At 41.5% G+C, this 15,915-nt stretch overlaps 1 protein-coding gene across 2 annotated transcripts in view; it reads right to left on the bottom strand.

Annotated features, from left to right (window-relative positions):
• Positions 1 to 15,423, bottom strand: part of pacsin3 (protein kinase C and casein kinase substrate in neurons 3) — a 27,624-nt gene extending 12,201 nt beyond the window's left edge. Inside the window, exons 1-6 of one of the 2 annotated variants that reach the window (XM_054608208.1) lie at positions 15,358 to 15,423; positions 7,485 to 7,585; positions 5,489 to 5,645; positions 4,170 to 4,405; positions 3,514 to 3,669; positions 418 to 593 (exon numbers count right to left, since the gene is read on the bottom strand). In XM_054608208.1, coding sequence (XP_054464183.1) covers positions 418 to 593; positions 3,514 to 3,669; positions 4,170 to 4,405; positions 5,489 to 5,645; positions 7,485 to 7,538 — 779 coding nt within the window. In that variant the 5' untranslated portion in view covers positions 7,539 to 7,585; positions 15,358 to 15,423. Of the gene's footprint in view, positions 1 to 417; positions 594 to 3,513; positions 3,670 to 4,169; positions 4,406 to 5,488; positions 5,646 to 7,484; positions 7,586 to 10,843; positions 10,862 to 15,357 lie in introns of those variants that run through there. The other variant, XM_054608216.1, reaches the window with a different exon arrangement.
• Between the last annotated feature and the right edge of the window lie 492 nt (positions 15,424 to 15,915).

Genomic DNA, 15,915 nt, shown 5'->3' with positions numbered 1-15,915 from the left:
ACCAATCGTGGTTACCGTGGTAACGGTGGCTTGTTTAAATAGAATGAGAGGTCAATGGTTAATGGACAACACTGGGAGTTTTCTATTAACTCTTATGTACACACACACACACACACACACACACACACACACACACACACACACACACACACACACACACACACACACACACACACACACACACACACACACACACACACACACACACACACACACACACACACTTAAACCTCCACAGTTCTGCATAACTTCGTTCTGAGTCACAGATCATGAATCACCAAATCACTCTATTTTCAGGATGTATGTATGTGTATGTGTGTGTATGTACGTGTGTGTGTGTGTGTGTGTGTGTGTGTGTGTGTGTGTGTGTGTGTGTGTGTGTGTGTGTGTGTGTGTGTGTGTGTGTGTGTGTCCTACCCGTCTTTGGAGGACAGGTCCAGGTGTGTGTGGATGTCCAGCAGGACGTCTTTAAAGAAGCGCAGCCTCTTGCGCTCGGCCTCCTGGGTGAGGTCGAACACCTGCTCCATGTCCTCCATGTAGCGGGGGTTACAGCGGTTCAGCTCCTCCAGGGCCTTCATGTAGCGCTGCTTCACCTGCAAAACACACACACACACACACACACACACACACACACACTTAGCTACTGCACAACCCTTTGTCAACATACGATCAGAGCGATGAAGGAATCGAATGTGCCCATCAGTGGTTCCATGTAAGGAGTCATTTATTGGGCAACGTTCGACGACATCTGACAAATTTGAAAAGCCTGTAAAGATATATTACAAACATTTTAGGAGATTTTGTTTGCCTGGAACGAGCCAATGACTATAACATTTTCATTTCTTCTTCTTCTTATAATTTCCTGCAGACTGGACACATGAAATGCATTGCTGCCTCCTACCGCCATTTTATCTATGAAAACAGAAATAATGTACTAGATCATTTGCATATATAGTGTGGAATTGAAATTGGATCACAAGACGTATTCTAATACCGGATGTGAAGTGACGTACTGCGCACTGAGTGGTTTTGAATTAACATCTTGGTATGTCCTTAGAAGGAGTTTTTGCTAAATCCTCTGTTTCACATTGAAAAGAAAACAGTTTTTAAGTGCACATGGGCTCCTGTGTTGGTGTTTTTCAACCCAACCTAGCAGCACAACCTAACCAATCTCCATATCAGTGAGTCAAATGTTTTAACTCCTCTCTCAAATGTAAGAATGCTTGATAATGCTGGTATGCGTAAGGTTATATAAATCTATGTCTCAGTGAAGACTTTTGGTGAAAACCTGTTTGCTTATAAAGTGTTTTATAAATGAAATAAACATGAGTATTTAAGAAGCATAATCGCAAACAACACTAACCATATGAATCAGTTATTTGTCGCTGTATCATCCCTCCTGTTCTAACTGACCGTGTAGAGTTCCCTTCTTAAGTCTTTGTTCAGTGTTAAAATATGTCCATAAGTTCAGCTGAACCTAAAATGAGGCTTCAGCAGTCTGAGTTACACACATTAAGTTGGTTTCTTTCAAAGGATTACAGCCTTTTTAGTATCAAATTCCTTCTTTGTGTTTCCTCGTAGAGCTGCAATAAGAAAAGGAGGAAATGTGGTTCTTCAAAGAACAGAACTTTGATCGAGTTGATTTGGCTGTCGAGCTTCAGATTAGCTGCAGCTGAATTTCAGAATATATTTACATATTACACCAATCAGATTTACACAACCAAGTTCCAACACATACTCATCTGAGTGAACATGCCACGCTGCGAGCAAACAGTCAGATTCTGTTATGCACACAGCTCGAGCGGTTCTCCATCAAAATGGAATGCTGAGCGTTGTTTCACCTGGAGGACGTGTTGAAGGTGTGGTGGTTCACTCTAACGGCAGTGAGAGTCAGTCGTCTGCAGCTTTACACACAACCTGCTCAGTGTGGCGGATCTTCTTCTTCTACTACTCCTCCCTACACTATTCAAAACTAATCCAGTGAAAACAAAACTTATTGTTTCCTCAAAGTTAGAGCTAACGACACATCTGTTGTAGCTGCTTCACAATAAAAGCCTCCATGTGATTCACTGATGGGAGGAATGTGGAGGAATAGCAGCCGGAAGTGATTGATTTGAATTAGCACTGATACACTTTCACCTCATGATCTACTGAAATGTTTTGTGATATACTCTGAACCCAACAAAGAAGAACAGTAGCAGACCAACAGGTTGCTGCTCTAATGTTTGTTGTGTGTTCTGACAAATGAGTCAGGTTCGGGTACTTTCTCAGGTATTTCCCCAAACTCTACAAATGAGTCGTCATGTATTGGATTTCATTTCCTTGTAAAAGGGATAGTTGGGATGTTTACAAGCTGTTAAACTGGTTTGTATGCAGCACTTATTCTTAGTCAGTGTGGTAGCTGATTCCAATCCCATTAAGACAAAGATCACATTTCTGAGGTCTTTACGACGGCTTCATGTCTGTCAAAGAAGTGACTGTTGCTTTGTGAAGCACTGATTGGTTTATTCCTGATCTTCTGCTACATTATGGATCAATGCAGGTGGTCCAGTTTTCTGTCCCCAGAAGCTAAACATGGAGAAGAAGTGCTCAGCAACTTTCACTTCTTTTAAAATCATGACTTCTTATTAAGTAATTTCTTACACTACACTGTTACTTTTATTCTTGTATTTTATACTTGTCATATTCAATTTTGGCTTATTTTTATTTTCTATTCTCTTATCTCCTAAATTATGTTTTTTACCTGTATTTAAATGTCCTTTTGTGGTGCGTTTCTTTCGCATTTTGTCTCGATTTGCTTGTGATGTTTTATGTAAAGCGCTTTGAATTGCCCGTTGCTGAAATGTGCTTTATAAACAATGTCTTACATTATTATTTTTGTGTTTTAAAGGGCTAGTTCCTAGTCAGAAGTGTCAAATAATAACACAAACTAACTAACAGATGGAGGCAGCGGTAAACCGTAAACTCCAGTCTTCTGTGAAGTAGAATTCCTGTTTTTGTGAATGAAGGCTGGTGACTTTGACGAGATCATAGATGTAGATAACGGCTTCAGTTCCCGTCAGAGAGAGCTGTCTGACATCAAGATAAAGAGGTGAAACTATTCTAAATATGGCGTTCACTTAAACTGATATTGAGTCTTTTAGGTGTCTTAAATACGTCCACAGCAGAATATTGATTCTCTCCTGTGTTGGTACTCTTGTCTGTTTCTTATAACTCCATCTACTTTCTGCCTTTTCCATGTTTTCAGTTGATCATTTATGTTTCCAGGACCTGCAGCTCTCTCTCCCATATGTTGGGTTTGTGTGCGGAGAACAGTGGAGACAAGCCCGGTCATGTTCCATAACTCAAAAACACACACAGGTATGTTTTTCTGGACTCGCTGACACACCCCGACTGGTACATGTGGAGCTACGCATGGGACTATGTGTGTGTGTGTGTGTGTGTGTGTGTGTGTGTGTGTGTGTGTGTGTGTGTGTGTGTGTGTGTGTGTGTGTGTGTGTGTGAGCTTCATACTTTCTCGGCCTCCTCGCTGCAGCGCTCTGCCCGGGTCGTGAACTTGCGGACTTCCTCCTGTGACTTTGTCGGGTCGGCCTTGGCGTGCGTTTCTCTGTTAAGCGCCGTCCACTCCTCCTTCCTGACCTGATGGTAGCTCTTCTTACTGGCATCCACCTTGACACCAATACCGACACAGATACAGTTTTATGTTTCTGATTTTTTTGCAGGTAACATTTACACCTGTGTATCGTGCATTGGCTGGTCGACACAGACAATAACCGTGTGAAGAAGACATAAAAGTCACACTTTGTGACAACTGTAAGTCCAAAATAATCTGCAGAGGAACAACCTTTGAATCATTTGGAACACCTTAGTCAGACACTATTATTATATTGTAATTTATTCCCATCATGCTGTTCAGAGCTATTTCAGTGACAGACTTTCCTGCCAACAGCGTGGAGATCAAAGGCTACGTTAACAGAGGTTGTGTTGACTTGTGTGGTGTGTTCAAGCTCTACTCAGTAAAATGAGTATTAAGCAAGGGTTAATTGTAACGCAATCACAATGTCTTCAAATGTAATCTTGTAAAATGTAGTTTTTAATAAATCCAGTTGCTTGAAGGAGATGTTTTCACAGCAATATAAAATATATTTTAGAGATGAAACCATCCTCACCTCCTTCAGTTTGCGGACCCAGGGTTTCTGTGCTTTTCTGAAGCCGTCGTCTGCGTCCTTGGTCTCCCTGAAGCCTCCGATCATCTGCTTGTGGAAGGCGTCCTTCTGCCAGTCGCGCACCTTCTGGCTGTCCTCGCCCGCCAGCCGCTCACGCAGATCCAGGTGCAGCTCGCTGAGCCGATCGGCCGCCTGCATAAAGGCGTGCCAGGCTTTCTCCAGCGTCCCGTACTGAGGGCCTGAAGGGAAAGGTGAGGAGGGAGGAGACATATTAACGGACGGATCAATCGTTATAGCTGGTTGGTTTGTTGGTGCATGTTCTTGGGTAAATCAATAAAGCTGAAAACTGAATAAATTAGTCTTTTGCCATACAAATATCTCTGAAACCTTAGTATGCTCCAACCACAGACTGTATATAAGAAGTGGACATAATCATCGTCATCCATTGGTTTGTGGACTGCAGTTTTGAAGCCTTGAGTTCAGCCTTTTAGCCGTCGCCATCTTGTTTTGTTGCAACCAATGAACAGAAGTTACTATATTTGGACAGAGGAGGATTGACGTAGAGACTCTGGTGTCAATCAGTGTGTAGCCCCGCCCTAAAGCATCCCCTGCTTTATGGTCTGTTTGACTCTAAATGGAGCATCATTTACTAAATGAACATCATGCTGTATTGAAGAAGACTTGAAACTAGAGATTGAGACCATAAACTCATGTTTACAATGTTTACTGAGGGAATAAATCAAGAGAGAAGTAGAGTCATTTTCTCATAGACTTCTATACAACCAGAGGAGTCGCCCCCTGGTGGACAGGAGAGAGAATGCAGCTTTAAGAAACTTCAACATTGGCTTAACTTTTCAGAACCGCTCCTGAAGAGGTTAGCATAGCTGATGCAACAGAAGTAGTTTTGCCATCATTGAAAGAAGAGCAGAGAATGCCACTGAAGGTCTTTTACTCGATGGAAAATATGTTTTCACTCCTCTCCCTACTGGCTTCAGTAAGGGTTTGATTGACAGATGGTTAATCCAATCACATGCCATCAATTTCTTTTGACAGTGCCTGCCCTCTTTTCAAAGAGTTTCCAATGATGGCTCCTCAGATGGTTCTGTGAAACAAACCATCTGTTGGGCTAATTACAGGACAAATAAATGTTGCAAAGCTTCAAGTCTTCCTTTAAAGATTTCTGTGGTGCTCCATAAAAGTGTTTCTCGCGTTTAAATTAATTTGTTGCAGTTAAATTCACCGACTTGTTTGCAGATCTCTGAGGTGCAGAGATCAGAAACACACTCAAGGTAAACCATTAAACACGGTTATTTTCCGCTCACCTTTCTCCACGACGCCCCTCCACCTCTTGGCCCAGTCGCTCAGCTGCAGAGAGTAACTCTTCTCTATCTTGGCCCTCTCCTGGAAGCAGCTGACCATCTCGTTACACAGACGGTGACCATCGTCTATCCGCCTGACCGTCCTTCTGTAGTGTCCCGGCTGCAAAGAACACACACAGATACATTAAAACCATAAGAAGTGGACATAGTCATCATTAAGTCACCAATTGGTTCGTGGACTGTTTTGATGCCTCGAGTTTTGCCGTCGCCATGGTGTTTTTTTCAAAATCAGTGAACCAAAGTGACCATATTATGGACTGAGGAGGAGTGACGATACGTCTCTGATGTCGACCTGTCAATCAGTGTGTAGCCCCGCCCTAAAGCATCCCCTGCTTTATGGTCTGTTTGACTCTAAATGGAGCATCATTTACTAAATGAACATCATGCTGTATTGAAGAAGACTTGAAACTAGAGATTGAGACCATAAACTCATGTTTACAATGTTTACTGAGGGAATAAATCAAGAGAGAAGTAGAGTCATTTTCTCATAGACTTCTATACAACCAGAGGAGTCGCCCCCTGATGGACACTAGAGAGAATGCAATGAGACTTTTAAGACACTTTTGCATTGGCAATATATAAGTTGGTCTGTCACTTCAATGTTTTAAAATGCTAAAAATAGTGTAGCTAGCAGGATGTTTAGTAGACGAGTGATGATATACACAAGACTAAATTTAAAGACTTGATGAAAAGAGTGAAAGAGGACAGACAGAACGCAGAGTGAGGTGAAGGTTGAAGGTATGTAGTTTTTTCCAGATGGAGCGCTGTGAAGCCTGCAGTCAGTCAGCAGGGACTCATTATGTGTGTGTGTCTTTATCTAAACACCACCTCCGGCTGCTCCAACAGCCTCATCAGGAACGCAGGACGAGGATTCTCTACTTTACAGACCATATTTAGAGTTATATTCAATACTGTATTAATCTGGTTTAATGATTAAAATATCTTCTGTTTGTTAAGTAAGTGATTTTGTAACACTGTTGTTCAGCAGATAAAGCAGGTCCACTAATCACAGGGCGGGTGGTTCATTCCCTCAGCTCCTCCTGCCCACATGTCCAAGTGTCCCTGGTCAAAACACTGAACAGCACGTCTGCAGGTTAGCATCCACGGTAGCTCGCTGCCATTGGAGTGTGATGTTATGTGCTACCAGTCTAGTGCATGATTAAGTAATTCATGTTTCTCCTTAAAGCGAGACACTACAGGCAAAACATTAGATTCTATTTTTCTTCCATAACATGTCTTCTATCAGACTAGGGGGAAAGAAAACATCCAAAATACACATTTAAGTGTTTATTTTACTACTTTGTCTATTTGCGTCTGTAGATTTCTCCTAAATTCACCAGAAGTTTCCATTAGATAATACCTCATTTGCATATTTAAACATAACATTTAAGATAACTTGTAATACAAAAAAGAATAGTCTTAATGTCAGTAATCAACTGGTGAAGTTTCATGTTGATATCTATTAGTTATTTTTTTTACCCTATTCACCTGTAGTGTCTTCAACATGTATGTAATTTAACTAAACATATCTTTAAAGGACGTTTTCTCTAAATGAGTTTTTTCTCAGACTCTGATCCATAAATCTCCACTTCAGTAGCTCTTACATACACCAAACTTTACAGTTTCATTCATATCTATATTTTGAAGGTTTCTACAGAGGGGTTTGTTCAGATATCATTCATAGCCTGAATTATACAACATTTTATTACAAAAACATGGAGAAAATTGTTTTTCTTTATGGCTGTTGACAGTATTTTCTTATTTATGGAGCGATACAAAGAGATATCTATAATTCCCATCTGTAAAAACCTTTGACTAATGTGTCGACAGAATGAAACAAGAATTTTGAACCTGGCTTTATCCAATGTGTGTGTGTGTGTGTGTGTGTGTGTGTGTGTGTGTGTGTGAGAGTTTGAGTTTGTGTGTGTTTCCACTGTACCTCCCAGAAGCTGTCAGAGCTCCCCAGGTCGCTGAGGTCTCCGTTGGAAGACATTTCAGGGTCGCCCTTACAGCACGGAATGATGGCGGCTACAGAAAATACTGCAGAGAGAGAGAGAGAGAGAGAGAGTGAGAGAGAGAGATTAAAATGTAATTTATAATCACTGGCTGCAGGTTTCACAAGGTAGAAAATTAGCCCAATTACTGATTAACAATCACACCATTTATCTCAAACCAGACAAGAGAAATCAAGAAAACTGAATCCAATCACATCTATTTCAGTTCAAAGGGCACTGATTGACAAAAAAAGACAAAATAAATGCATAAATAAGAAGAAACAATAGAATCTAATAGAATCTAATGCATGCAAAGCTACAAAACAAACTCACATGACACATTACTGAAACTGAAGAAGGGAACCCGTTTTGTTTAACTTTAGGTGCTCAAATCATCGTCATTTACTATTCAATGAAAAGTAGAGCAAACTCCATCTGCTGAAGAAGACCATGTGATATGATCGAAAGCTCCTGAGCAAATAATAAACAGACCTTTCAGCCACAGAGGAAATGCTAAATATTTCCAAGTACTAATCAGATCTTAACAAACGCTAACATCAATACAAACATAGAAAACAGACAAGTAAAATAGCATAAAATGTATCTGCTGCCAATCTTTTCTTTTGCACACAACCGGACTGTGTGTGTCTAACAAACACTGACACACACACACACACACACACACACACACACACACACACACACACACACACACACACACACACACACACACACACACACACACACACACACACACACACACACACACACACACACACACACACACACCGTTTCCGTGCCAGCCTGTCCTGTTTATACACAAAGGATCTCATTCAACAGAGAGAAGACGCACAAACATTTGTATATTTGTAACAACCCCCTAACCCTATTTCCATATTGTATTTATTTTTCTAACAATATATCTCTACACAGCTAACAGGCTTATTTAACTTTACAAAAGAAAAGAGTTATATAGGGCGTTCACCAATGATAGTTCACAAATGTTGAGGGAGTTTGTTGCTGAGACAGAGAAAGGTTTCAAACTAAATACATTTCCTACCTTTTTCTGTAACTAAGAAAATGCCATTTCAGTGTCAGAATGAATGGAAAATATGTGGCTTGTGAAAAATGGGTGCAATATTTATTATGGAGCGAAAGAATCGTTCATAACCAGTGTTCACTTAATAGAGTTAATAGACTCAGGACCTGTTGTAGTCTCCTAAAGGGGCGGGGTCAAGGCTAACATTTCTTGATACAGAAACAGGAAACTGATCTCTCTACTGTTTCTGCTCTGACATGAACAGCGGTCACCTAGGTGAAAGTCCTGCCTATGTTTGACCCATCTGCTATCTCTCACTTTATAATACGCTGGTTAATCTGAGCGCCTAATTATGATGCAGGTGTGTTTACATTTTAGTTATTTGAAAGAGCATAAAGACGCTAAAGAGAGCCTCCGTGCATCGGTATCAGACGCCGAGGAGCACTGACCTAACGTCAGTATTTAAGGAGTTGGGAGTGATCATGTGTCCAGACATCTAAACTATGTACTATGTGAATAAACCTGTAATTTACTAAGTGTACCTTTAAGAAGAAGTAGCCTCTACCTACAGTACTACTTCCTCTGTAAAGCACTTTGCTCTCCACCAACAGGACTGAGAGAAGATCCCTGTTGTTTGTCTCTCGCTGGAAACGGCTAGTCGGCTCCCAGAATAACAGCGGTGGCCGTAGATGTGCACTGGGAGCACGCTGGTGCTAAATTAGATGCAGTGTGTGCAACAGTAGCCTTGGTGAGCTCTGCTGGGAACAATGTGGGAGTGAGTCTAAATACAGTTAGCCAGAACTTACCAACGCACTAACACCAGGTTGAGCCTTTTAATATGGTTTAATAGGCATCTCTAGGTGTGTCTTGTTCGTGTGTGTGTGTGTGTGTGTGTGTGTGTGTGTGTGTGTGTGTGTGTGTGTGTGTGTGTGTGTGTGTGTGTGTGTGTGTTGTGTCTGAGGAGACAAGTGGCGTTCAAGATCAGCCAAACACCACCTCTCAGACGTTGCAGCTAATCCCCTTCAGACAGCTGAGCTCTAATTTTCTGTAGACTGTAGAGACAGGTGGAGGTAGGCCAAGTATGTGTGTGTGTGTGTGTGTGTGTGTGTGTGTGTGTGTGTGTGTGTGTGTGTGTGTGTGTGTGTGTGTGTGTGTGTGTGTGTGTGTGTGTGTGTGTGTCACAGGTGAGTGGTAAGTATGCTTGCAGAGGACATACCTGCCACCAGCATGCTGGAACATGAGAGAGAATGAGAAGACTTTGCAACGGATCGCTAATTTCTGTTCCTACATCCTACAGGACGGGAGTGTGTGTGTGTGTGTGTGTGTGTGTGTGTGTGTGTGTGTGTGTGTGTGTGTGTGTGTGTGTGTGTGTGTGTGTGTGTGTGTGTGTGTGTGTGTGTGTGTGTATCTGGGTGCGGCTCATTGAAAGCCAGTAGGTTTGGCTGCTTGCACTTCTATTATCTGTATTCCTGCTGGAGGTGCGCAGATGTTGACAAAATAAATAAAGATCAATAGAAAAGTCTTCTGTTCGCCACAAAGTACTTTACAGAACTCGCACCCAGAATAAACTGGCACCCAGTCAGGATTTCCTACAACATGCTCAGACAGAACTCTATTACCAGAGCCGAGGCCGGATTCTTAAAACCTACAGCTTTATTTAAGACCCAAACTATTCAGAGTATTTCTAACATTCTCACACTGACAATGCTAACATGCTAATGTTTAGCTGGAATAACGTTTACCACGTTCAACATCTAAGTGAAGCCTTTAGTTTGCTAATTAGCACTGAACATACAAGGCTGATGGTAATGTCATTAGTTTTGCAGGTATTATTACTTGTCATATTGCTTTAAAATGCTAAATATTATGTTAAACTACAGATTTTCAGCGATTTGAGACACGCCACGCAGTCACAACCGTTCATCAAATATGAAGCTTTGAGAGGAAGAACGTAAAGAGCAACCAAGATCGCTGCAGATGATGATTTCTGCTAACATAAGAACTGGGAAGAAATATTATATATACAGAATTTAAAAAACTGTTAATACCAATTCAATATCTTGCTATTAATTCCTTCATTGGCTCTTAACAGGCTATAGGAGCATCAACTGTTCATGGTGAGAGGGACGTGTTTTTCTGTCAGACTTTCTGTGTGTTCGTGTGTTCTTTGAGGGTGTTTACATTCCTCGATCAATGATCATGAACTTGGGTTCAATCCCCTCGGTTTCACCACACACACACACACACACACACACTACCAATGACCTCATATCATCCTGGAGGTCAGATGACAAATGAAAGCTGATGACTTTGGAGCGGATAAACTCAGCCACAGCGTTCTTTAGTCAGAGGTTGGCGGTATAGGCTCCACATGGCTGCAATCTGCAAACACTAAACAGAGTAGAAGAAGAAGTAGAGGTTGTGAACCAGAAACAAAACTAGTCTCCTTGTTCATTAAACCATCTACGAGAGAAAAATGGAGAGAGGTCTTATCTGGAAACAGCTGATCAGTGATGTGAGTTGAATGTTCACTAACGTCAGAATCTAGTCGAGGTCTGTTTTGTCTCCAATGTTTGTGTCAGTATGGTCCCTGGTTTTATTTTCCATGAACCATCTTGAAGTGTCTAAGAGCTACAGGTTGTTGGTCTTTGATCCAAAACTGGGCAGCCGACCGTCAGGCCTCACCGACAGAGAACAGGAGGAACCGTTGAAAGGAGGCAAAAAGTGATGGAAGGAACGCTGAAAGACGAGAGCAAAGCTTGTGACGGAGAAACGATGAGACGAGGGGAAACGCAAGAGAACACAAACTCAGTTCAGGATGAGCGAAGAAGCGTTTCTCTCCAGCTCTGTGTGGAAAAATGTTTACGAGCGACTGAAACACAGCGGGGCAGTGAGAAAGAGGAGGAGGAGGTCCGACCACGCCAAAGCATCTTCTCATGTGGTTTCTGTAACTCGGCAACAGCTTAAAGGACGTGTGGAGCTGGTTTGTCGAGCTCAAACAAATGAAGGAGAAAAGACCAACAAATGAATTCATCAGATATCAAATGACAGAATCCTACACCTCTAGCTGTCTCTGTGTGCTGAGCTGTGGCCGTCTCAGTGTTTGAGTATCTAACATTGAGCCTGGTTACAGACCTCTGATCGCTGCTCACATAACAAAGTTGTTTCCGGGATTGGAAAAAAATAAAAGGAGTCAATCAGAGCTTTGAAGCTGGGATTTAAAACATATGGAGGAAAATGTAGACAGAAAAGGTGCCACGAAATTGGCTGCACAAGTTCATACACTAATACACTGTGCAATACAATATGTATAATAGTTTCTGTCTGTATATATGATATTACTGTGGATTCTCTACTGTTTTTTATTGCTCATTTATAATACTTATTTGATCTTGTGGTTTTTTTATTTATTTACTATGTCTCTTGTTTTGCACTATCCTCTTTGCTGCTGTAATCCTGTTAATGTCCCCGCTGCGGGACTAATAAAGGATTATCTTATCTTATCTTATCTTATTTCCAAAAAACGTACAACAAAATAGAAATAACTTTTAAATCTGCATTTATATCTGTGATCAACATGAAACGATTGTAGCAACTGTTCCTGCAGCTTCCATGTCAGCTATCAAAACAGACATCCTGACCTCATGGTGATGCTGCCAGACTGAAACTAAGGGGGTCTCACAAAGCTCAACTAGAAGAAGCATATTTATTGGTTTATTGGCAAAGCGAGGATTGTTTTGAATAAGCAGCTGAACCTTGGGGAAGTGGATGATGCTGCAGGAGTGGTTTGAGAAGTTTATATGGAATTTTGATGCTATTGATTCAGGGTCTCAAGGTGAATCCATTGCAACTGCTGTGGATCCAAACTAAAGCTGGTTATTGTTTTAAAAAATGACAATGCAAGTACCAATATCTGTACCCACAGAACAATACTGATACCAGTAGAGTACTGGAAGCTATGTGTGTGTGTCCTTTGGCTAGCTTATTGCCGCCGCACTATTCTCAACAGAGGTTACCGCTGATAACGCCACACCCCCGACCCACAATGGGTATCCAAGCTGATTCCTCAGTGCAGTATTCTTTATGTTCTTGTTTGTCATCTGTGGGGAAGTTTTACACACTTTTTAGAAACATGTACAGCTGCACATCTGTAGACCAAACTACCACAACGAAACACCACTCTTTACGGTTCTTTCCTGTAAAGTTAATGGGAATAAACATGTGTAAAAAAAACACCAGCTGATTCAGTCAACTCCCAGTCAAAGCTCAGTAGAATTGACTTCACTATTTATTCCTCAGGTTAAGTATTGTTTCTCATTTTGGAAGAACAAAGAGGTTTAGAGATATGAAATCAAATACACAAATCTGAGATATGTGTGTGTGTATAAGGAGGTTCATGAAGAGGTTGGTGATGGCAGGAGAGAGAGAGAGAGAGAGAGAGAGAGAGAGAGAGAGAGAGAAAGAGGATTCTGGTTGATTGTTTATGTCGAAAATGGGTCAAACCAGTGAATAGGAGGGTGAAGAGGAGGAGGAGGGGAGAGACCAGCTGATAGGGGGGATAGGGGGGGGGATGAAGGAGGGGGGATAGAGGATAGAGGATAGAGGATAGAGGATAGAGGCAGATCCAGACCTCATAAGCTCCACTGGAAAAAATCCTCCCAGTCATTAATCTGATTAATGTACACCAACAGTTTCCCTGCAGCCTCTACATGTTTCTACACATCACGCAGGTGGAGGCCTGCACCAGCATCAAGCTCCTCTGCTACGTCTGCATTCCAGCAGAGACTGTGGGAGTCTGAGCTGTAGGTACACATCAGGGCCTGGAGCATTCAAACATCTATAAACAGAGTTTTTTTCCTGCTGTTACTCTGCCAACAGCTGGCCGTATATCAGAGGAGGAGAACCAGCTGTGTGGCAGAGCTGCTGCTGTGCGTCCTTCCCAAAGGAGAGGCTCGCTGTTTAAAGAAATGGTGATTATAAAACGACTGCTGTTGGTAAAAGTGAAGCACATTACCGGCTCGTCGGACCGTCATGCTGCACTATCTGTTGCTTCAGATGGCAACTGAGGGTTTGTTAATGCAGTGTTTTGGAGTGATTCACTTTTTCTTGGATGAACTTGGCCTCCAGCTGTTTTATTAGCCTTGTTTCCATGTTACAAACCACCGCAGTGTGTGGATCAGCTGGAACTGAAGCTTCAGTGAAATGCCAACAGGAGGACTCGATTCTCGCTGTCGTCACAACTCTGACAAGTCAGAAACACACATGCTGAGTAAAACTGTGAGGACGTAAATCTCTCCTCGTCGTCACAACCAGCAGCTTCAAATCTCTAAACAGTCAGGAACTGTTTTACGATGTGACTTTGGTGTTTTAAAGGTTTAGTTCTCAAACAAGTTAACAGAAAGAGGAAGCAGTAGACCAGCAACTCCTGTGTTCTGTGAGGTAAAATCACTGTTTTTGTCAATGGAGTCTGGTGTATTTGAAGAGAGCACAGATAAGAGCTTCAGTTTCCGTCATAAAGGTCTGTCTGACAGCAAAGTAAAGAGGTGAAAATACTCTAAATATAGCGTTCACTTTAACTGATATTGATTCTTTCAGGTTTCTAAAATACGTCCACAGCAGAACATTGATTTGCTCTCGTGCTGGTTCTCCTGTCTGTTTCTACAAACTCCATCTACTGTAGTAAAACACTGACTGTGGAGAAGAACCTCATACAAACACATTACAAACAACACAAACTCTCTTTTCAACAAACAGTAGCTATACTACAATTTAAAAGTAAAGTCCGTCATTCCCCCAAAAAATTTGAGTAAAAGTAAGACTGAGTATTATCAGCTAGATTTACCTAAAGTATCGAAGTAAAAGTACTCACTATGCAACATGTAATTAATACTGTAGCTGAGCGGTATAGTTCATTTTACTTAACTTAAATATGCTTTGGTGATTTAATTTACTGTATAACAATATGTTGTATTTTATAGCCCCTTATGTTTTTGAAAATCTCCATCTGCCAAGCAACAGCTGTCAGGTAAATGTAGCAACAAAAAAAATTAATTTGCCTCTGAAATGAAGTAGAAGTATTAAGCATGGCATAAAATTAAAATACTCAAGTGAATACCTACGGTTTGCCCTTACAGATTAAACCTGAAGCCAGGTGACGTGTATGGAGGCAGCTTTCATCACCACACACACACACACACACACACACACACACACACACACACACACACACACACACACACACACACACACACACACACACACACACACAGTGTTTACACACACACACACAGTGTTTACTGTATCCTGTCACTATAGCAGATCCTTTACATCACTCTCACCTAACCATAATCATGATTACATTCAGCATGCTAGCAATTAACATTAGCCCCTGCAATTAGCATGAACTAATTGAGAGAGTAACTGCCATCATGAACGGTAATTTAGCTATTTAAAAACAGTAAAGTCTAAATGCTAAATGTTAAAGTAGACCAATCACAACTGCTCATGTGGTGCTTTTCAGGTTATCTAACTGTAGCATGAAATCATGGTGGAATTAGAAAGCATTGCAGACACTGAGCTGATGATAGACATGACGGGGCGTGTCTTTTTGAATTTCCAGGGTGAGGCACTACAGCCAAAAGTCTGGAGGTTAGCCACTCTTTAAGTACAGAACGAGTAAATGTAATTAGTTATTTTCCGGCAAGAGAAACAGCACAAAAACCAAACCACATGTAGCACAGAATCAGAACATTACAGCCCAGCGTGACAGCAGAACTTACCTTATCAGAGATGAAAATATAGACGGACAGATGTCCGAACAGAAGACAGTCTTTGTCTCCGTGAGCCTGAGAAACAAAAAAAACAAAAAAAGGGACAAACAGAGAGGAAGATCCCTCAGGAGCATGAAGGGGAAACACAAGGAGAGGTTAGTTAGCCAGCGGAGCAGCATGCGGTTAGATCCCAGCAGAGTTCAGACGGTTGTGGACGAGCCGCCCCGTTATAAGGCCCGGTGCTGGCTGAGAGGTGGCACATTCTGGGGGCCGCGGTGAAATGCCACACATGGAGCCTGTACTGGATAATGAAACATCCAGAGGACCAGCAGACCCTTATTAGAGGAGGTCAGAGCAGTGAGCTCACACCTCTAAAATTACCTGCCTGGGCAATGAGTTGGGAAGAGAGTGTCAGGTTTTTAAAAATAATAAAAAACAATTTTTGCATAAGCCCATTACCTACTAATGACTTTACATTACTTCTGATTATGTTAAAGATATACCATAGTGCTCTTAAAGACTGGAATGTTTTTTCAACCTGGTAAAGAATCAAAAAAACATGTTTTA

This window comes from Anoplopoma fimbria, chromosome 2, assembly GCF_027596085.1.
Source record: "Anoplopoma fimbria isolate UVic2021 breed Golden Eagle Sablefish chromosome 2, Afim_UVic_2022, whole genome shotgun sequence".
Taxonomy (NCBI): domain Eukaryota; kingdom Metazoa; phylum Chordata; class Actinopteri; order Perciformes; family Anoplopomatidae; genus Anoplopoma; species Anoplopoma fimbria.
This window is presented reverse-complemented; position numbering and strand designations above follow the sequence as displayed.